Source organism: Macaca thibetana, chromosome 2 (genome assembly GCF_024542745.1).
Source record: "Macaca thibetana thibetana isolate TM-01 chromosome 2, ASM2454274v1, whole genome shotgun sequence".
In the NCBI taxonomy this organism is placed as follows: domain Eukaryota; kingdom Metazoa; phylum Chordata; class Mammalia; order Primates; family Cercopithecidae; genus Macaca; species Macaca thibetana.
The window spans coordinates 144,309,087-144,331,378 of record NC_065579.1 but is presented as its reverse complement, the minus strand read 5'-3'; the positions used below and the strand labels follow the sequence as shown (position 1 = coordinate 144,331,378).

Here is a 22,292-nt window from a genome sequence, read left to right as displayed (position 1 = left end):
TTTTTATTATTGCCACACATAGGCATTAAAAATAAAGCTATCAACTACTATAACCGTGACTTCATAAAACATATTTTAACAGTAAAAATAGAATAATATTAATAATAAAAATTACACAGGAAGGATATTACCAAGAAATGTCTGTAAAGCAGCCAATAGTTTAGGCTGGTGAAGAGTTCCCTTCAGCCAACCTGGACCACCATCCACCAACTTGGGAGCCTCTGAATAAGATTATGAGCTCCTTCAGGGCAGGATTCCTGTCTTATGGGTAGCCCTGGGCTTTTAATGCTAGGCAGTGCATGGCAGGATGCCAAGGCCCTCCCTGTGACAGTGATGCTCACTGCCACCCAACCTGTGCTGCCCATCCATACCTTGTATTCCAGGGAAAGCAGAGTCTCTGTCCTGGAAGTCCAGCTCCATTTGTGGACTACATAGCCCTGCGGGTCATTGGTGGTCCCACCTTCCTCATCCAAGATTAATACATATGGGCAACTAGGAGAGATACAGAAGTGAGTAGCTGCCACTGGGCCCCTGAAGGAAGCTCTCATCACTGCAGGCTATGGGCAGGCAGGTCTGTAAGACTCAGTTCCAGGCTGGAGGAATGGTGGAACCCTGCAGGCAGCCTCACTTTCCCCACTTGCTATGGTCTGAGGCCCCTTAACACCTGTTGATGCTACTGGAGGAGCCCATTCTGAGAGAGATGATGAAGGCTCAGGTTAAACACAAGAGGGGAAGAAATGGGATTTGTGCTCTGTTGCCTAGTAGCCCAAGTGTATAATAGGCATCAAGATGGGAACTGGAATACCTATAACATAAGAGTAAGTAATTTCTTCCGAGAACAGTTCCTTATGAAAAGTCAGGCAAATCCAGACATGGTGGCTTATGCCACCCCGTGTCATCCCAGCACTTTGAGGGGCTGAGGCAGGAGGACTGTTTGAGGCCAGGAGTTTGAGATCATCCTGGTCAACACAGTGAGACCCTGTCTCTACAAAAAGTTTAAAAAATTATCTAGGCATTGTGGCGCATGTCTGTAGTCCCAGCTAACCCAGGAGGCTGAGGTGAAAGGATCACCTGAGCCCAGGAGTTCGAGGCTGCAGTGAGCTATAATCATGCCACTGCACTTCAACCTGGGTGACAGAGTGAGAGCAAGACCCTGTCTCAAAACAAAAACAAAAACAAAACAAAAAAGAAAAGCCAGACAATATCAACTTTTGGCTGGCAAGAATATGCACTTCTCTTAAAAGATGCCACAGAAGTAGTGTGTTCATGCCTCTCCGTCCACTCCTGGTACAAAACATTTTTTCCACTAAATAATTCTTCCATTAATATAACTAACAACGAAGATCTTAGTGCTCTGGGGTACCAAGTGGAGTAGGACTTGGGAAGGTGTCCTTCTCATTGGCTGTGGCATAGACACAGCAAGGAAAGGCTGAGCCTTAAAGTTCCTATGTCCCTGCAGAAACAGCCTCAGCCCTGCCTCACTGCCTTACTAGACCTCTGGACACCGCCTGGCTTCTTCTTTAACCAGGGACTCATAGTCACCATTTCAGTCCTCCCTACATCACCCTCAGAGGTACTTCCATGAGACTAGTACTCTTCCAGTCTACTTACCTGGTTTTTAGGTTGTAGTGAACACAGCCCTGACCTTCAGCATTGAATAGGGCCAGCAAGGAGAAGCCAGGTATGTCATTAAAGAGGCAAGTGATGGTTCTCCCTCTGCAGCATGTGGGGATCTGACATATAGCGATGTTTCCAGAGGGATAGCTGGCAGAAATGTTCAGGTAGAACTAACAGAAAACCCCCCTGGTTCTGCTCTCAGTTGTCCCATTGAAGCAAGTCCATATGTCAAAGTGGTAGCTATTTGGTGCATCATTCTCCATCTTCAAACACCCTCCTTGCATTTTGCATAGGTAACAATTATATGATCATGGAACCCAATGATGACCTAGCTGTTTTTCTGTATCTTCTTTCTATTTTCTCACAACCACCTTGTGGTAGGTAGTATTATCTTCCTCTCACAGATGAGTAGGGTCCCCCTGGGTCTAATGGGTTTCCTGAGACATGGAACTTTCAGTGTAAAACCTAAAAAGTCCCAGGCAAACCAGGATGAGTTGGTCACCCTATAGATGAGGAATCCAAAGTGCAGAAAATTATCTGCCTCATGTCACATCACAAGGAAGTGGCAGAGCCAGGACTTGATCTCTAAGGCCAGCAATATTTCCAATGCTGTCAGGCTGCTCCCACTTCTGACAAATCAAGGAGGACAGGTAACGTCTCCTTGTTCATTTTCTAGTAAAGAGGCCCCAAGAAGCACTGGTCCTGACTAAGGAGGACATGGTATGGGCAGGACATTCCTGTGTGCAGGAATTTCACAAGCAGTACTCCAGACACAGACACATTTCAGAATGAAAGCAGAAAGAAAAGGAAATGAAGAAAAATGAAGATTCTCAGGGACCTACAGGGGGCCATCAAGCTTACCAACATATGAATAATAGGAGTCCCAGAAGGAGAGACAAGAGAAATTAGGGTAGAAGGAATATCTGAAGAAATAATGCTGAAAACTCCCCAAATTTGATGAAAGACAATAATATACATGTTCAAGAAGCTTAACAAACTCCAAGTAGGATAAATTCAAAGATATTCTCATTGAGACACATTATAATTCAACTGTCAAAAGACAAATACAAAGAGGGAATCTTGAAAGCAGCAAGAAAAAAGAGATTCACCATATGTAAGAGACCTTCAATAAGATTAATGGCTGATTTCTCATCAGAAACCATGGGGTTAAGAAGGCAGCAATATGAAATACCTAAAGACCTTAAAGGAAAAAAATAAAACTGTTAACCAACAATTCCATATCAAGCAAAATTGTCCTTCAAAAATGAAGAAATTAAAACATTCCCAGATAAACAAATATTGAGGAAGTTAATCACTAGTAGACCTGCCCTGCAAAAAAACACTGAAGGGAATCCTTCAGGCTGAAATGAAAGGACACTAGACAGTGACTCAAACTCATACAAAGAAAAAAAGAACACTGGTAAAGTTAACTATATAAGTAAATATAAAATCCAGTATTGTATTTTCAGCATATAATTTTTCTTTTTTTCCTATATGACTTGAAAGATAAATGCATAAAACAATAATTGTAAACCTATGTTAATGGGCACACAATGTATCTATAAAACATAATTCTTTGATAACAACATAAAGGGGAAGGGATAGAGCTATATAGGAGCAGAGTTTTATATATTATTGTGGCAAGTTATTAATTCAAACTAGCGTGTTAATTGTAATACACAGGTATATTAGTTTCCTAGGGCTATCATAACAAAGTACGATAAACTGGATGGCTAAAAGCAACATAAATTTATAATCTCACAGTTCCAGAGGCTAAACATCCAAGATCAAGGTGTCAACAGGGTTATGCTTTGGAAGGCTCTGGGGAAGAATCCTTCCTTGCCCCTTATAGTTCCTGATGATTGCCAGAAATCTTTGGTATTCTTTGGATTGTACATGCTTCATTTCAATCTCTGCCTCAGTCATCATATAGCTTTCTTCTGTGTGTGTGTGTGTGTGTGTGTGTGTCTGTCTGATCTTCTTATAAGGACACTAGTCATTGCAGTAGGGCCCACCCCAACAATATGACTGCATCTTAAAATTTACAACTTTAGAGCCCCTATTTCCAAATGTGGTAATATCCTGAGGTTCCATGTGGTTATAAATTTTGGGAGACATCATTCAACCCATTATACCAAGACAACCCTAAGGAAATAACTTAAAAATATGGAGAAAAGAAAATGAGAAGTAAATCAAAATGGCATGCTATGAAAAGTCAGACACAAAAAGAGAAAGTAACGAAGGAACTGAGAAACAAAGATGGTATAAGACATATAGAAAACAAATAGAAAACTTAAAGAATTAAGTCCTTCTGTATCAGCAATTACTTTAAACAGAAATAGATTAAACTCTCTAATCAAAAAGGCCAGAGCTGAGACATGAGAATCGCTTGAGCCCAGGAGGTGGCGGCTGCAATGAGCCAAGATTGCACCACTGCACTCCAGCCTGGGCGATAGAGTGAGACTCAGTCTCAAAAAAAAAAAAAAAAAAAAAAAAAAAGGTTGGCAGGATAAATCTTTAAAAACCAAAACACAATTCAACCATATGCTGTGTCTAAGGGACTCACTTTAGATCCAAAGACAAAACTTGGTTGAAAGTGAAATGATAGAAAAAGATATTCTATGCAAATTGTAACCAAAAGGGAGTAGGGGTGAATATACTAATACCATGCAAAATAGATGTTAAGTTAAACATTTTTACAAGTGACAAAGAAGGACATTACATATTGAGAGAAGGGTGAATACCTTAAGAATATGTAACAATTATAGAGATATACACACCTAATAACAGAGCCTCAATATATATATAAATTTAAAAACTGACAGAATTAAAGGAAGAAATAGTTCTACAAAAATAGTTGGAGACTTCACTACCTCATGTTCAATAATGGATAGAACAACTAGACAGAAGATCAATAAAGAAATAGAGGGCTTAGGCAGCTTGCAGTAGCTCATGCTTGTAATCCCAGCACTTTGGGAGGCCAAGGCGGATGGATCACCTGAGTTCAGGAGTTTGAGACCAGCCTGGCCAACACAGTGAAACCCCATCTCCACTAAAAATACAAAAAAATTTAGCTGGGCATGGTGGTGTACACCTGTAATCCCAGCTATTCAGGAGGCTGAGGCAGGAGAATCACTTGAACCCGGGAGGCAGAGGTTGCAGACAGCCAAGATTGCACCACTGCACCCCAGTCTGGGTGACAGAGTGAGACTCCACCTCAAAAAAAAAAAAAAAAAAAGAAAGAAAGAAATAGAGGATTTGAACATACAGAATCCCACCCAACAACAGCAGAACACACATTCTTCTCACACTCACATGGATCATTCTCCAGTACAGACAATATGTTAGGCCACAAAACAGGTCTCAATAAATTGAAACCATAGAAAGTATCTTTTTTGATCACAATAGAATGAAACTAGAAATCACTAACAAAAGAAAATTGTGAAAATTCACAAATACATGAAAATTAAACAACACACAAACAACAGGTGGATAAAAAAATCACAAGGGAAATTATAAAATACTTTGAAGTGAATGAAAACAAAACACAACATATCAAAACTGATGCGAGAAAGGCAAAGCAACACTCAGAAACAAATTTATAGCTGCAAATACCAACATTAAAGAAAATGAAGATCTCAAATCAATAACCCAATTTTCTACCTTAAGGAACTAGAAAAAGAAAAGCAAACTAAAGCAAAGCTAGCAGATGGAAGAAAACAATAAAAAATCAGAGGGGAGAAAAACAGAATTGAGAATAGAAAAATAGAATGAACAAAACCAAAAGTTGCATCTTTGATAAATCAAGAAAGCACAAACTTCTAGCAGACTGACTAAAAAAAAGACTCAAATTCCTAAAATCAGAAATGAAAATGGGACCTTATAGAAATAAAAAAAAAATCCTAATAATACAATAATACGAACAGCTGTACACCATAAAGTTAGATAACCCAGATGGACAAATTCCTAGAAACACATAAACTACCAGAAGTGACTCAAAAAGAAATAAAAAACCTAAATAGAACTATAGCAAGTGAGGAGATTAAATCAGTAATGAAAAATCTCCCAACAAAGAAAAGCCTAGGACCAGATGGCTTCACTGGTGAATTCTACCAGACATTTAAAGAATTAATACCAATCCTCCTCAAGCTCTTCCAAAAAATAGAAGAGCAGACCTGAACACTTCTTAACTCATTCTATGAGGCCAGGGTTATCTTGATACCAAAGTCAGACAAATACATAAAAATAAAACTTCCCATATCCCTTATGAATATAAACATAAAGTATCTTAACAAAATACCAGCAAACCAAATTTAGCATCAACCTATCAAAAGGATTATACACCATGAGCAGGTGTGGTTTATCCCAGGAATGCAAGTATGGTTCAACACACAAAAATCAATGTAATGTACCATAGTAATAAAATGGCAGGGGTGGGGGGGGAATCATAATCATTTTAACTGATGAGGAAAAAGCATTTGACAAAATTCAATACCTTTTCATGATTAAAAAAACACTCAACAAATTCGGAATAGAAGGGAACTCCTGCAACATATTAAAAGCCATATATGGAAAAACTCACAACTAACATCATAATCAATGATGAAAGAATGAAAACTTTTCCTCTAATATAAAGAACAAGACAAGTAGGCCTGCTTTCACCAGTTCTAATCAAAATTGTACTGAAAGTTCTGGCCACAGCAAATAGCAACAACAACAACAAAATAATAAAAAGCCTCAAAATTGGAAAGGAAGAAGTAAAATTACCTCTGTTGGCAGATGACATTATTTCATATATAGAAAATTATAAAGAATCCACACAAAAAAATCTAGAGCTAACACATAAATTTAGAAAAGTTACAGATATAAGATCAACACACACAAAAGAGTTGCCCTCATGAACACAGGATGTCTTTCCTGTGTTTTTTAGGTCTTCTTTAATTTAATTTGGCAATGTTTTATAGTTTTCAGTGTACAAGTTCTGTACCTCTTTGTTATTTATTCCTAAGTATTTTAATCTTTCTGATCCTGTTGTAAATGGCATAATTTCCTTTTGTTCATTGCTTTTTTGTTCTTGTTTATACACCATTTTGTACTGCTTGTTGCCAGTGCTTATGGGTTGGAAGAATTAATATTGTTGGCCAGGTGTGGTGGCTCATGCCTGTAATCCCCGTACTTTGGGAGGCAGAAGTGGGTGGATCACTTGAGGTCAGGAGTTTGAGACCAGCCTGGCCATCATGGCCAAACCTCATCTCTACTAAAAACACAAAAATTAGCCAGGCGTGGTGACACACACCTGTAGTCCCAGCTATCTGGGAGGCTGAGGCAGGAGAATTGCTTGAGCCTGGGAGGCAGAGGTTGCAGTGAGCCGAGATGGCACCACTGTACTCTGGCCTGGGTGACAGAGCAAGACTCAGTCTCAAAAACAAACAAACAAACAAACAAACAAAAAACTGTTAATGGTATCACTCCCCAAAGTGATCTACAGAATCAAAGCAATGCCTATCAAAATCTTATTGGCTTTTTTTTTGTAGAAATGGAAAACCTGACTGAAAATTTACATGAAATGGTAAGAGATTCCAAGCAACCAAAATAGTCTTGAAAAAAAAAAAAAAAAAGTGGGAGACTCACACTACCTTATTGCAAAACTTACTACAAAACTACAATAGTCAAAACAGTGTGGTACAGGCATAAAGACAGACATATGTGTTAATGGCTTAGAATTAACAGTCCAAAAATAAACCCATACATCTATAGTTCTATAGTCAATTGATTTTTGACAAGGGTGCCATGATCATTCAATGGGGAAAGAATGCCTCTTAAATAAATGGTACTGGGATAATTAGCTATCCACACACAAAGGAAAGAAACTGGAACCTTATCTTATACCACATACAAAAATTAACTCAAAATGCTTCAAAGACCACAAGACCTATAAGTATAAACCTCTTAGAAAAAAACACAGGGGGCCGGGCATGGTGGCTCATGCCTGTAATCCCAGCACTTTGGGAGGCCAAGGTGGGTGGATCACCTGAGGTCAGGAGTGAGTTCAAGACCAGCCTGACCAACATGGAGAAACCCCATCTCTATTAAAAATACAAAATTAGTCCAGCATGGTGGTGTGTACCTGTAATCCCAGCTACTCGGGAGGCTGAGGCAGAAGAAACGCTTGAACCCAGGAGGCGGAGGTTGTGGTGAGCTGGATCACGCCATTGTACTCCAGCCTGGGCAACAAGAGCAAAACTCTGTCTCAAAAAAAAAAAAAAAAAAAAAAAAAAGAAGAGGAAAACACAGGGGTAAATGTTATAACCTTGGATTTGGCGATGGTTTTTTAGACATAAAGCCAAATGCATAAGCAGCAAAAGAAAGGTGGAAAAAATTGGACTTCATCAAAATTTAAAAGTTTTTGTGCATTAAATGATGCTACTGAGAAAGTGAAAAGACATCTGACAGTACAGGAAAAAATACTTGCAAAGCATATATCCAATAAGCATCTAGTATATATACACAATATGTAAAGAACCCTTACAACTTGTTTTAAAGAAAGACAACTCAATCAAAACATGAGCAAGGACTTCAATATACATTTCTCCAAAGAAGATGTACCAAACCACACACACACACACACACACACACACACACACACACACACACGAAAAAGATGCTCTACGCCATTCATCATTAGGTAAATATAAGTTAAAACCACAGTAAGATACCACTCACACCCACTAGAATGAATGAATGCAGTGAACATTGAGACAGGTCTGGGGTCTGAAGCTGCCAAGTGCAAACCAATTACAGCTTAGAGCTTTATGATATTCCCATTGCAGACATACCTTTTTTTTTTTTTTTTTTTTTTTTTTTGAGACGGAGTCTTGCTCTGTTGCCCAAGCTGGAGTGCAGTGGCTCGATCTCGGCTCACTGCAAGCTTCGCCTCCTGAGTTCATGCCATTCTCCTGCCTCAGCCTCCTGAGTAGCTGGGACTACAGGTGCCCGCCATCACGCCTGGCTAATTTTTTGTATTTTTAGTAGAGACGGGGTTTCACCATGTTAGCCAGGATGGTCTCAATCTTCTGACCTCATAATCCGCCCGCCTCGGCCTCCCAAAGTGCTGGGATTACAGGCGTGAGCCACCGCGCCTGGCCCAGACATACCATTTTTGCCTGAGAGCTTGACCAGCAATCTCTATGAAAACAGAATCGACTACTGAACCCAGTGTTCTATGGAAGCCATTAGGTGAAAGAAAAGCTTTCCAAACATTTTCTGTACTTGAGAGGGATCAAATAGCTGCACATGTGTTCTGACTATTTGAACACGGTAACACAGAATTTCTCCTTTAAGATCACTGGGTTCAACTTCCTCATCTTATAATCAAGGGAAGTGAGGCACAGAGATCAAGTGACTTGTGTAGGGTCACCAAGAAGAACTGAGCCTAGAGCCCTAGTCTTTTAGGACACCCAAAGAGAAGAGAATTAATTGCCAGGAGGTGAGCACTGCCGGCGTGTGAGTCAAGAGTGCCAGTAGCAATGGATCAAAAGTTTGGGGGATCTCTCAGACCATTTGGGGGTAGGGGTTGGGAAGGTGTTCAGAATTCTGGGACAAGTGAGAGAACAGAGATTCCTGCAGGCTAGGGTACTGTGTTCTTATCATACACAAGCCCACCCTCTTTCTGAAGCCCCTGATAGACGACTAATTCATAGACACAGCTTCATGAGGAGCTCAGGGAGATCATCCTATTAAATGCAGCGAAGAGTCAGAAAGAAGCGGGGGTGGGGCACAACACAACCCATTGCAAGCAGCAGCTGCTCTCGAAGGAGTCAGCTGTGTTCAATACTGTGGACGTGTTGCAAGCAGGGCCGAGCAGAGTGTGATGAATGGATTCATTTACGGTCTGAGAAACAATGAGACTTCTTTGACAGAGCGCTTAAATCCTCAATTCCCAGTTCAGTCAAGAGGAGGACAAAGGAAGCAAGGAGGCTGCTGCCAGGAGAGCCTAGTTGGGGGCCTTGGCCTTTGTGAAAGTGGTTGAGACAGCCCAGAGACCCATCCTCTCCTCCAAGAAAGGGGCAGGGGATCCTGAGTGCCCAGTGATTGTATTATTAAAATGAGATCCACTTCCATCGCCCTCTACCCTGCTCTGTGCTGGAGGAAATAATCCTTAAAGGTATAAAAATGGTACCCAAGAGAGGACCCTAAATTGAGGCAACGAGGCCCTGAACCCAGGCCTAGCTTGGCCACAGAATTCCTTTTGTGGCATACAGTCAGTTACACCATGCCTTTGGGTCTCAGTTTACCCATTTCTACAGTGAAGGGGGAGAAACAAATGACTGTGTTTCCCATCCGTGACATTTTATGTAACTCCAGACTGCGTAACCTGGAATAAGTGCTTTGCCCTCTCAGGCCTCAGAGTCCTTGTGGCCAATGAAAGACATCTGTGATCTGGTCCAGCTCTAGAACATGTCGGGTTTGGGCAACAGGACCTCCAAAAAGAACATAGGGTACAAGGTGACTTCCACCCCAGACATTCTCTAAAGGGAGCCCTCTCTTTTGCTTTTACCACCCAAATTCAAACTCCTTCTCTTCACTTTAAAAGGAGCAATTAAAGTTGCTCCCTCTGAAGTACAAATGGTCTATTAACTTCATTATCTGAATTCATTGCACATGATAGCTACTCGATACACATCTGTGAATGAAGAAAATAATCAGACTCAAATCACTCTGAGGTATGCACAGCCCTCAGGGCTCACCCTCCAAGGAGATTTGTCTTTTCAAACTCAGATCCAAAGACAGGCTTTGGAGGTTGGTAAATGCCCTGCAATCACAGGTAACGCCTTATAGGTATGTGTAGATAAGTGCTTATTTCTAGGGAGAAGGTCTATAGCTTTCATCAGATTCTCAAAGAGAAAATATTTCTCCTTTTGTTGCTCCTACATCCAAGGTTGGGACACAGCTAGCACTAGGCTCATGAGCCCAGTCAGATCTCAGCTGCAGAGCAGTCAGGGCCCAGGAGATAGCGCATTTGGGGTGAGGTCTCAGGCTCCAAGGATGTGGATGGGTGAAGTATGCAAGGACCACAGAGCTTAACCACTGAGCCAGGGAGAGAAGGATGAATTGTTTAAGGCCTCCTAACTCCCTCCTCTCCACTAGAGATGATTTATTTTGTGTCTTTAACCTTGTCTCAACTGAGAGGTCCTCAAAGGCAGGGACTTTGTCTGCATTCACAGCCTGCACTGACAAGCTTCTCACAGGTAGCTGGGGTTTGGTATGTTCATGTTGCTCTGAACTGAACTTGAGGCTTGAAACTTATTACCTCCTCCTCTGACCTCCTGAGTCTGATCTAGACAAACTTTTAATACCCAAGAGACCCACCACCAGGTTTCTCTGATAACTAAAAGGCCCAAGGAAATATTTAGGCTGTGTCAAGTCCTGGAGTTCTCTGGGGTTGAGTAGCTGGGGAGATAGGGTGGCACCAAATAAAAGGATACTAAACAAAGGAGGAGCCGTCATAGAAGGTGTAATGAAACTTGAAGGCCTTCTTGGGCGCCTTCCCCTCTTGACAATGCCGACTGACGAGATGGTTGGCGGATGATGGGTGAGGTGTGGGGGTGAGAGTCTGAGCACTTGCGGTGGGAGGGTAATGTAAACCCGGGGTCTGAGAGTCTCCTTTGCGGGCCATCATTAGATGAGAGGGCATCTTTGCCTTGTAGTTTCGTAAGATCATGGGGTAGAAGATATTCCTCCCTTTCCACGTGGCCTTTTCGGCTTCTCTGCAGAGAAGGAGACCAATATATTGTCTAGCCTCTTGGTTCTCACGCACCAGGGATGCTCTCTACAGCCCCTCCTTAGTACCCAAGACCCCTATCCCATTCCCCTGCCCCCAAAGTACACGTCCCCAACCCACGCTCCCTCGTCCATAAAGGTAGTTTTTGGGAAGAACTGGGAAGTTCCCAGTGCCCGTCTAAGAACAGCCCTTGCCTGATTTCCACCTGAGCCTGAGGGTGAGGACCTATGGAGTGGGACTGTGTGTGGAAGTGTGGGGGGGTCCTGAGGGTTTGAAGACCTTGCTCACCCCAGTCCTGAGGTTTCAGGGAACAGAGCTTTCTTCCAGAGTGTCACAGTGAGGAGGCAAACAGTGGCTGCCCTCTCCCCATGTTCCAGCCCAGCGACCCCCCAGAGATATATATGACTAAGCTATTAGATGTGAACAGGCGCTTAAGTCCTTTACACCCAATGGCCTGGGCCCTGAGAGAAATGTTGAGTAAATTGCTAGGGCTTGTGGGATGGCCCCACAGAATGATAAAAACCACTAACTTTTTTTTGGTTTGTTTTGAGAGGTTTTTGTTTGTCTTGTAGAACATCTGGCAAATTAAGTTAAGAAACAAACAGGGCACAAAAGCCCTAAATGTAAGGAGTCATGCAACAGGGCATCCCCGGCAAGCTGTTGCAGAGGTAGAGAGCATTGCTGAGCAGGGGCAGGAGGCAGGCCACTGGAGCTGTGTGAGCTCAGGCAATTTCTTACTCACATACCTGCTTAGGCTGCCTCAGTTTCCCCATCCACAAAATGGGCATCAATCTTGTCTTCCTTGCATGGTTGCAGTGATATTGTAGGGAGGATGGTGAGCAAGGAAGGACAGGGGTGTGTGTCTGCCTGTGAGGGACACTGCACCTGTGGCTGTCATGGGGAGTACTGCATAACCCATGCTCTCAGGCAGCATGTCTCCCACACTTCTGTGACTGGACACTCACATATACACAGGGACTCCCAGCTGGGGGCCGGGCTTTCTCAGAACCCTTGCCTCCCCTGACCCAAGCACTTAGGTGCTCACATGTGGCGACACAACTCCTGCAGCTTCTCCCGGGCCTCAGGGCAGGGGTCGCTGAACTCTAGGCTGTTGGCAGGGGTTCCCACTCCTCGATGCGGGGGCGGCATGCTGACATCTTCTATAGTTCTAGATTTTCCTGTAATTGGAGGGCAAGAAGTTACAGAGATGCCCAAGACCATGGGAACCCACCTTTTGCATCAGTGTGACCTGGATGTGAGACTTGGAGTCAAAGGAGATCATTTTGGAGCTTTAAAATTCGTCCCGCTGGATTTTGGACTTGCATGGGCCCTGTAAGCCCTTTGTTTTGGCCATTTTTTCCCCATTTGGAATGGCTGTATTTACTCAATACCTGCATCCCCACTGTATCTAGGAAGTAACTAGCTTGCTTTTGATTTTACAGGCTCATAGGTGGAAGGAACTTGCCTGTCTCAGATGAGACTTTGGACTGTTGGGTTAATGGTGAAAGGAGTCAAGACTTTGGGGGACTGTTGGGAAGGCATGATTGCTTTTGAAATGTAAGAACATGGTCAGGCATGGTGGCTTGTGCCTGTAATCCCAGCACTTTGGGAGGCCGAGGCAAGCAGATCACCTGAGATCAGGAGTTTGAGACCAGCCTGGCCAACATGGTGAAACCCCATCTCTACAAAAAATACAAAAATTAACTGGGCGTGCTGGTATACACCTGTAGTTCCAGCTACTCAGGAGGCTGAGGCAATAGAATCTCCTGAACCTGGGAGGTGGAGGTTGCAGTGAACCGAGACCACACCACTGCACTCTAGCCTGGGTAACAGAGTAAGACTCCATCTCAAAAAAAAAAAAAAAAAAAAAAAGGAAATGTGAGGATATGAGATTTGGAGGAGCCAGGGGCAGAATGATATGGTTTGGCTGTGTCCCTATCCAAATCTTAACTTGAATTGTATCTCCCAGAATTCCCACTTGTTGTGGGAGGAACCCAAGGGGAGGTAATTGAATCATGGGGGCCAGTCTTTCCTGTGCTATTCTCATAATAGTGAATACGTTTCATGAGACCTGATGGGTTCATCAGGCATTTCCGCTTTCGCTTCTTCCTCATTTTCTCTTGCTGCCATGTAAGGAGTGCCTTTCACCTCCTGCCATGATTCTGGGGCCTCCTCAACTATATGGAACTGTAAGTCCAACTAAACCTCTTTTTCTTCCCAGTCTTGGATATGTCTTTATCAGCAGCATGAAAACTAATATAGGAGGGGTTTTAGAAAATGGTTTTTCAAGACATTGTGTTTACTAGGGGACATGGGGCCAGGAAGAGCAGGAGAGCAGCATCCTCTAAATGTCAGAATATTGGGGGTATAATTGATGCTCACCAGGAATTGTTGACTGGTCAGTTATCAAAGAGAGATGTTACTCATACTGTGAGTCATCCATGATGGATGTGTCAGGGACTGACTTGTGCAAAGTGATGACACTGGCCATGTCTCCCCGGGTTCCAGGAAAAGAGCATTTCTGGGGCTCGACTGCCCTTACTGAATTGGACCCTTTTGATTCTCCTGATTAAAGACACAAAGTTTCTATTTCTTCTCAATCAGCTTGAAAACTTCTCTGATGATGGCTAATCTTGGGTCTTCTGGAGGGAGCCCAAGTGCCACAGGCAGAGATCACTGTCATCTGAGTTTCTGCAGACTAGATGACAATGATCTGCATGACCTGGATGACAACGATCTGTGCCTGTGATACTAATTTTCACAGCTGTCCTCCATGACAGGTGGTGTGAGGATGTGGTCATGTGGAGTCACGGCAGTGATCCTCCCACCCTAGGTTCCAGGGGCATCTATTTAGTCATTTGTGTCAGGTCCTACCTACACTGAACCTCTGACTCCCACCCAGTTGCAGCCTCGTAGTATGCAGGCTCAACTTCACCTTAGATTTGAGGATGAAACCTGGCTTTGGGTGGGGGCATTTCTCAGGCTCTAACTGAAGCCCTGAGGGCCTCAGAATGGAGCTTTCCTTGCTGTTGGTGAAGCCTGGAGGTTGTTGGCCAGTGCTTGGGGACTATCTCTGGTATCTGCCACCCTGAGTGGTTCCTGGTCGCTTTCCCCACTTCTCCTGCCAACAGGGACCAGAGACTGAACCCTGAACTTAAGCCTAGGGCCTGAGGTCCAGCGACCTGCTGGCGGGCCACCTGGAGCATCTGCTGGATTAAGCCTCTATGTCTGACCTGCCCCAGGTGCCTTGGGCTCCTCAAAGGTGATGGTCTCTTGCTCTGATTAGGAACTGTCATTAACAGTTCTCTTCTTGTAACGTTGGATACCTTCCAGAAATAGCTGCCGTCCCCTCAGGGAGTAAGCCCAACTCCTGGAGCTGGTGCTCAAAGTCAGCCTGGCCCCAGAACTGCCAGCAGGTGAGCTGGAATAGTATATGGATATGGAATGGATGGTGGAGGCCCCCAAACCCAAAGTGACTTCAAACCAGAATGGCTATAGCAAAATCAGGCATCATTCATACATATGTCATAGGACAACAGGCATAAACTGGGACATTGCTGGGCTAGCTTGGACCCACAGTTACTTATGAGCTATGAGGCAAGGCTAATCACCCATGCTAGCATGCACATATGAGCCTAATTCCTAAACAAGATTAAGGCCCTATAATGCAGCATCACGGAATATACATCCCAGTGTCAATGGACACAACAAGGCGGCTAAAAGTTGGTGGCAAAGGAAAGCAGCCACATAGACAAGAGGCCAATAGACATGCAGCAGTCCCCCCAATCCTTGAGAGACACATTCCAGGACCCCTAGTAAATGCCTGAAAGCATGGATAGTACCAAACCTGTATATGCTATGTTTTTTACATGCACACCTATGATAAAGTTTAATTGATAAGTTAGACCCTAAGAGATTAACAATAACTCCTACTAAAATAGAACAATTAAAACAATATATTGTAATAAAAGTTAGGTGGAGGGGTGGGGAACGATGGCCAAATAGAAGGCTCTACTGATTGTCCTCCCCACAGGAACACCAAATTTAACAACTACCTACACAAAAAAAGCATCTTCAAAATAGCCAAAAACCAGGTAAGCACTCATAGTACCTGATTTTAACTTCATATTGCTGAAAGAGGCACTGGAGAGGTAGGAAAGACAGTCTTGAATTGCTGACACAACCCCTCCCCATCCCTGGCAGCAGCTACATGGCACAGAGAGAGGATCTATGCATTTGGGAGAGGGAGAGTGCAGTGATTGTCAGACTTTGCATTGAACTCAGTGCTTTCCCGTCACAGTGGAAAGCAAAAGCAGGCTGAACTCAGCTGAAGCTGACTCATGGAGGGAGCATTTAGACCTGCCCTAGCCAAAGGGAAATCACCCATCCCAGTGGCTGCATCCTGCCTTTTGGCACGCCTGTCCACTGTGGGCTCTGGAGTTCTAAATAAACTTGAAAGGCAACCTACGCCGCAAGGACTACAACTCCCAGGCAAGCCTTAGTGCTGAGCTGGGCTCAGAGCCAGTGGATTTAGAGGGTACGCAACCTACTAAGGCACCAGCTGGGGCAGCTAAGGGAGTGCTTGTGACACCCCTCCCCCAAGCCCAAGTGGCACAGTTCATGGCTCCAAAAAAGACCCCTTTCTTCCACTTGAGGAGAGAAGAGGGAAGAGTAAAAAGGACTTCATTTAACCTCTTGGATACCAGTTTAGCCACAGTAGGATAGGGTACCAGTCACTGTCATGAGGCCCCCATTCCAGGCCCTAGCTCCCAGATTACATTTCTAGATACATCCTGGGCCAGAAGGGAACCTACTTCCTTGAAGGGAAGGACCCAGTCCTGGCAGGACCCATCACCTGCTGACTGAATAACCAGCAGTGATACCCAGGTAGTAGGCTGTGGACCTTGGGTGACACTCTGAGACATGTTGGCTTCAGGAGAGACTCAGCACATTCTCAGATGTGGTGGTCACAGTGAGGGACTCCTTCTGCTTGAGAAAAGCAGAGGGAAGGCCGGGCGCGGTGGCTCAAGCCTGTAATCCCAGCACTTTGGGAGGCCGAGACGGGCGGATCACGAGGTCAGGAGATCGAGACCATCCTGGCTAACACGGTGAAACCCCGTCTCTACTAAAAAATACAAAAAATAGCCGGGCGAGGTGGCAGCGCCTGTAGTCCCAGCTACTCGGGAGGCTGAGGCAGGAGAATGGCGGCGTGAACCCGGGAGGCGGAGCTTGCAGTGAGCTGAGATCCGGCCACTGCACTCCAGCCTGGGCTACAGAGCGAGACTCTGTCTCAAAAAAAAAAAAAAAAAAAAAAAAAAAAAAAGAGAGAAAAGCAGAGGGAAACGTAAAGAGGACTTTGTCTTGCACCTTATGTACTAGCTCAGCAATGAGGAGGCAGAGCACTAAGGGGCTCTGATTCCACGCCTTGGCTCTTGGATGGCATTTCTATACCTGTCCTGGGGCACAGGGGAGCCCACTGCCCTGAAGAGTGAGTCCCAGGCCTAACTGAAGAGTCCTTGGACCTTAAGTGAACAGTTGCAGTAGCCTGGCAGTACTCCCCATGGACCTGGTGGTGGTGGCCAAAGCGTGAGACTCCTCTGCCTGTGGAAGAGGGAGGGAAGAGTGGGAAGGACTGTGTCTCATGGTTTGAGTGCCAGCTCAGCCACAGTACAATAGAATATCAGGTAGATTTTGAAGGTGTTTTACTCTAGTCCTGGCTCCCAGACAACATCTCTGGACCTGCCTGGGGCCTGTGGGAACTTTCTGCCCTAAAGGGAAGAACAGAAACCTGGCTGGCTTCACCACCTGCTGATTGTAGATCCCTAGGGGCCTTCAGCAAATATAGGCAGTAGTCTGGCAGTAGTTACAGCAGGTCTTGGGCAAGACCCAGTGCTGTGCTAGCTTTAGGTTTCATCCAGTGCAGTCCCAGTGGTGGTGGCCACAGGGGTACTTGTGTCACCCCATCCCCAGCTCCAGGTGGCTCAGCACAGAGAGAGACTCCATTTGTTTGGGGGAAAGCAGGGAAGAGAACAAGTGTCTCTGCGATAATCTAGAGAATTCTCCTGGATCTTATCCAAGATCACCAAGGCAGTACCTCTCTGAGTCAGAAAGAACCACAATGTTACTGGGCTTGGGTTGCCCCCTAATGCAGATATGGCTTAGGTCACAACACCCAAGCCCTTTCAAATACCTGGAAAGCCTTCCCAAGAAGGAAAAGTACAAACAACCCCAGACTGTGAAGACTACAATAAATACCTAACTCTTCAATGCCAACACTGATGAACATCTACAGGCATCAAGGCCATCCAGGAAGATATGATTTCACAAAATGAACTAAATAAGGCACCAGTGACCAATCCTGGAGAAACAGATATGTTACCTTTCAGACAGAGAATTTAAAATAGCTGCTTTGAGGAAACTCAAAGAAATTCAAGATAACACAGAGAAAGAATTCAGAATTCTATCATTTAACGAAGAGATTGAAGACAGTGTGGCGATTCCTCAAGGATCTAGAACTAGAATTACCATTTGACCCAGCCATCCCATTACTGGGTATATACCCAAAGGATTATAAATCATGCTACTATAAAGACACATGCACACATATGTTTATTGCGGCACAATTCACAATAACGAAGACTTGGAACCAACCCAAATGTCCATCAGTGATAGACTGGATTAAGAAAATGTGGCACTGGCCGGGCGCGGTGGCTCAAGCCTGTAATCCCAGCACTTTGGGAGGCCGAGACGGGCGGATCATGAGGTCAGGAGATCGAGACCATCCTGGCTAACACGGTGAAACCCCGTCTCTACTAAAAAATACAAAAATCTAGCCGGGCGAGGTGGCGGGCGCCTGTAGTCCCAGCTACTCGGGAGGCTGAGGCAGGAGAATGGCGTAAACCCGGGAGGCGGAGCTTGCAGTGAGCTGAGATCCGGCCACTGCACTCCAGCCTGGGCAACAGAGCAAGACTCCGTCTCAAAAAAAAAAAAAAAAAAAAAAAAAAGAAAATGTGGCACATATATATCATGGAATACTATGCAGCCATAAAAAAGGATGAGTTCATGCCCTTTGCAGGGACATGGATGAAGCTGGAAACCATCATTCTCAGCAAACTATCACAAGGACAGAAAACCAAACACCGCACTCACAGGTGGGAATTGAACAATGAGATCACTTGGCCACAGGGCAGGGAACATCACACACTAGGGCTTGTTGCGGGGGTTGGAGGCTGGGGGAAGGATAGCGTTCAGAGAAATACCTAATGTAAATGATGCGTTGATGGGCAGCAAACCAACATGGCACATGTACACCTATGTATCAAACCTGCACATTGTGCACATGCACCCTAGAACTTAAAGTATAATAAAAAATAATAATAACAGGCTAGGCGCAATGGCTTACGCCTGTAATCCCAGCACTTTGGGAGGCCGAGGCGGGCGGATCACAAGGTCAGGAGATCGAAACCATCCTAGCTAACATGGTGAAACTCTGTACTAAAATATATACAAAAAAATTAGCCGGGCATGGTGGCAGGCGCCTGTAGTCCCAGCTACTCGGGAGGCTGAGGCAGGAGAATGGCGTGAACCTGGGAGGCGGAGCTTGCAGTGAGCCGAGATCGTGCCACTGCACTCCAGCCTGGGCGACAGAGCAAGACTCCATCTCAAAAATAAATAAATAAATAAATAAATAAATAAATAAATAAATAAATAATTTTTAAAGAGACTGAAATAATTTTAAAGAAGCAAGCAGAAATTCTGGATTCAAAAATACAATTGACATTCTGAGAAATTAGAATCTTTTATCAGCAGAATTTATCAAGCAGAAGAAAGAATTAGTGAGCTTGAAGACATCCTGTTTGAAAATACACAGTCAGAGGAGACAAAAGAAAAAAGAATAAAGAATGAAACATGGCTACAAGATCTAGGAAATAACCTCAAAAGGGCAAATTTAAGAGTTATTGGCCTTAAAGATGAGGTAGAGAAAGAGACAGGGGTAGAAAGTTTATTCAAAGAAATAACAACAGAGAACTTCCCAAACCTAGAGAAAGATACCAAAATTCAAGTACAAGAAGGTCATAGAACACTAAGCAGATTTAACCCAAAGAAGACTACTTTAAGGCATTTAATAACCAAACTCCCAAAGGTCAAGGATCCTAAGAAAGGATACTAAAAGCAGCAAGAGAAAAGAAACAAATAACATACAATGGAGCTCCATTTGTCTGGCAGCAGACTTTTCAGTGGAAATGTTACAGGCCAGGAGAGAGTGGCATGACATATTTAAAGGGTTGAAGGAAAAAACCTTTTACCCTAGAATAGTATATCTTGTGAAAATATCTTTCAAACATGAAGAAATAAAGACTTTCCTAGACAAACAAAAGCTGAGGAATTTCATCAACACCAGACCTCTTCTACATGAAATCCTAAAGCCAGTACTTCACAATCAGAAAGAAAAGGTGTTAGTATAAAACTCACTGGTAATAGTACAGAGAAAACCAGAATATTACAACACTGTTATTAAGGTGTGTAAGCTACTACTATCTCAAGTAGAAAGACTAAAAGACAAATCCATAAAAAATAATAGCTACAGGTCAGCGTGGTGGCTCACGCCTATAATCCCAGCACTTTGGGAGGCCGAGGCAGGCAGATCACTTGAGGTCCAGGAGTTCGAGATCAGCCTGGCCAACATAGTGAAACCCCCATCTCTACTAAAAATACAAAAATTAGCTGGGTGTGGTGGTATGCGCCTGTAGTCCCAGCTACTTGGGAGGCTGAGGCAGGAGAATTGCTTGAACTCAGGAGAAGGAGGTTGCAGTCAGCCAAGACATGCCACTGCACTGCAGCCTGGGTGACAGACCATGACTCCGTCTCAAAAAATAATAATAATAATAATAGCTACAACAACTTTTCAAGATATAGTACAATAAGATATAAATAGAAATAACAAAAAGTTAAAATGTGGGGAGATGAAGTTAAGGTGTAGAGTTTTATTAGTTTTCTCTTTGGTTGTTTGTTTCTTTGTTTATGCAAACAGTGTGAAGTTATTATCAGCTTAAAATAATGAGTCATAAGATAGTATTTGCAAGCCTCATGGTAAACGCAAATCAAAAAACACATAATGGGTACACAAAAAATAAAAAACAAGAAATTTAATCATACCACAAGAGAAAATCACTTTCAGTAAAAGGAAGACAGGAGCAAAGGAAAGAAGAATAAGACCACAAAACAACCAGAGAACAACCAAATGGCAGGAGTAAGTCCTTAATTATCAATAATAACATTGAATGTAAATGGACTAAACTCTCCAATCAAAAGACATAGAGTTGTTGGATGGATAAAAAAATAAGACCCCATGATCAGAAGCACACTCCACTTATAAAGACACACATAGACTGAAAATAAAGGAATGAAAAAAAGATGTTACATGCAAATGGAAATCAAAAAAGAACAGGAGTAGCTATACTTAGACAAAATAGATTTTGAAACAAAAACTATAGAAAGAGACAAGGAAGGTCACTATATAATAAGTCAATTCAGCAAGAAGATGTAACAACTATAAATATATATATACCCAACACTGGAGCAGCCAGACACATAAAGCAAATATTATTAGAGCTAAAGAGAGAGAAAGACCCCAATAAAATAATAGCTGGAGATAGCAACACCCTGCTTTCAGCATTGGACAGATCTTCCAGACAGAAAATCAACAAAGAAACATCAGACTTAATCTGTATTATAGACCAAATGGACCTAATAGATATTTACAGAACATTTCATCCAACGGCTGCAAAATACACATTCTTTTCCTTAGCACATGGATCATTTTCAAAGCTAGATCATATGTTAGGTTACAAAACAAGTCTTAAAACATTAAAAAAAAAAAAAAACCTGAAATAACAGCAACCATATTCTCTGATCACAGTGGAATAAAACTAGAAATCAAGAAGAGGAATTTTGGAAACTACATAAATTCATGGAAATTAAACAACATGCTCCTGAATGACCAGTGGGTCAATGAAGAAATTAAGAAGGAAATTTTAAAAAATTCTTGAAGCAAAAGACAATGGAAACACAACATACCAAAACCTATGGGATACAGTGAAAGTAGTATTAAGAGGAAAATTTATAGCTGTTAAGTGCCTACATCAAAAAGAAGAAAAACTTCAGCCCAGGCACGGTGGCTTATGCCCGTAATCCCAGCACTTTGAGAGGCCAAGGAAGGTGGATCACTTGAGGTCAGAAGTTCAAGACCAGCCTGGGCAACATGGTGCAACCCTGTCTCTACTAAAAATACAAAAATTACCCAGACATGGTGGTGCGCGTCTGTAATCCCAGCTACTCAGGAGGCTGAGGCAGGAGAATGGCTTGAACTCGGGAGGCAGAGGTTGCAGTGAACTGAGATCATACCACTGCATTCCAGCCTGGGGCAACAGAGTGAGACTTCATCTCAAAAAAAAAAAAAAAAAAAAAAAAAGAGAGAAGAAGAAGAAGAAAAACTTCAAATAAACAACCCAATGATGCAACTTAAAGAACTAGAAAAGCAAGAGCAAACCAAACACAAAATTAGTGGAAGAAAAGAAATAATAAAGATAAGATCAGAAATAAATAAAACGGAAACAAGGAAAACAATACAAGAGATCAATAAAAACAAAAGCTGTTTTTTAAAAAAGTTAAACAAATTTGACAAGCCTTTAGCCAGACTAAGAAAAAAAGAGAGAAGACCCAATTAAATAAATCCAGAGATGAAAAAGGAGGCAACTGATATTGCAAAAATTCAAAGGATCATTAGTCCCTATTATGAGCAACTATATGTCAATAAATTGGGAAATCTAGAAAAAATGGATAAATTCCTAGACACATACAACCTACCAAGACTAAGCCATGAAGAAATCCAAAA

General features: G+C 43.0%; 1 protein-coding gene across 5 annotated transcripts in view; it reads right to left on the bottom strand.

Moving 5' to 3' along the window:
• The window catches only part of C2H3orf20 (chromosome 2 C3orf20 homolog), a 94,535-nt gene that overhangs the window by 51,649 nt on the left and 20,594 nt on the right, over positions 1 to 22,292 (bottom strand). For all 5 annotated transcript variants that reach the window (XM_050781624.1, XM_050781627.1, XM_050781625.1 and 2 more), the window contains exons 6-9: positions 12,444 to 12,576; positions 11,103 to 11,384; positions 1,612 to 1,764; positions 372 to 492 (exon numbers count right to left, since the gene is read on the bottom strand). In XM_050781624.1, coding sequence (XP_050637581.1) covers positions 372 to 492; positions 1,612 to 1,764; positions 11,103 to 11,384; positions 12,444 to 12,576 — 689 coding nt within the window. The remainder of the gene's footprint in view (positions 1 to 371; positions 493 to 1,611; positions 1,765 to 11,102; positions 11,385 to 12,443; positions 12,577 to 22,292) is intronic.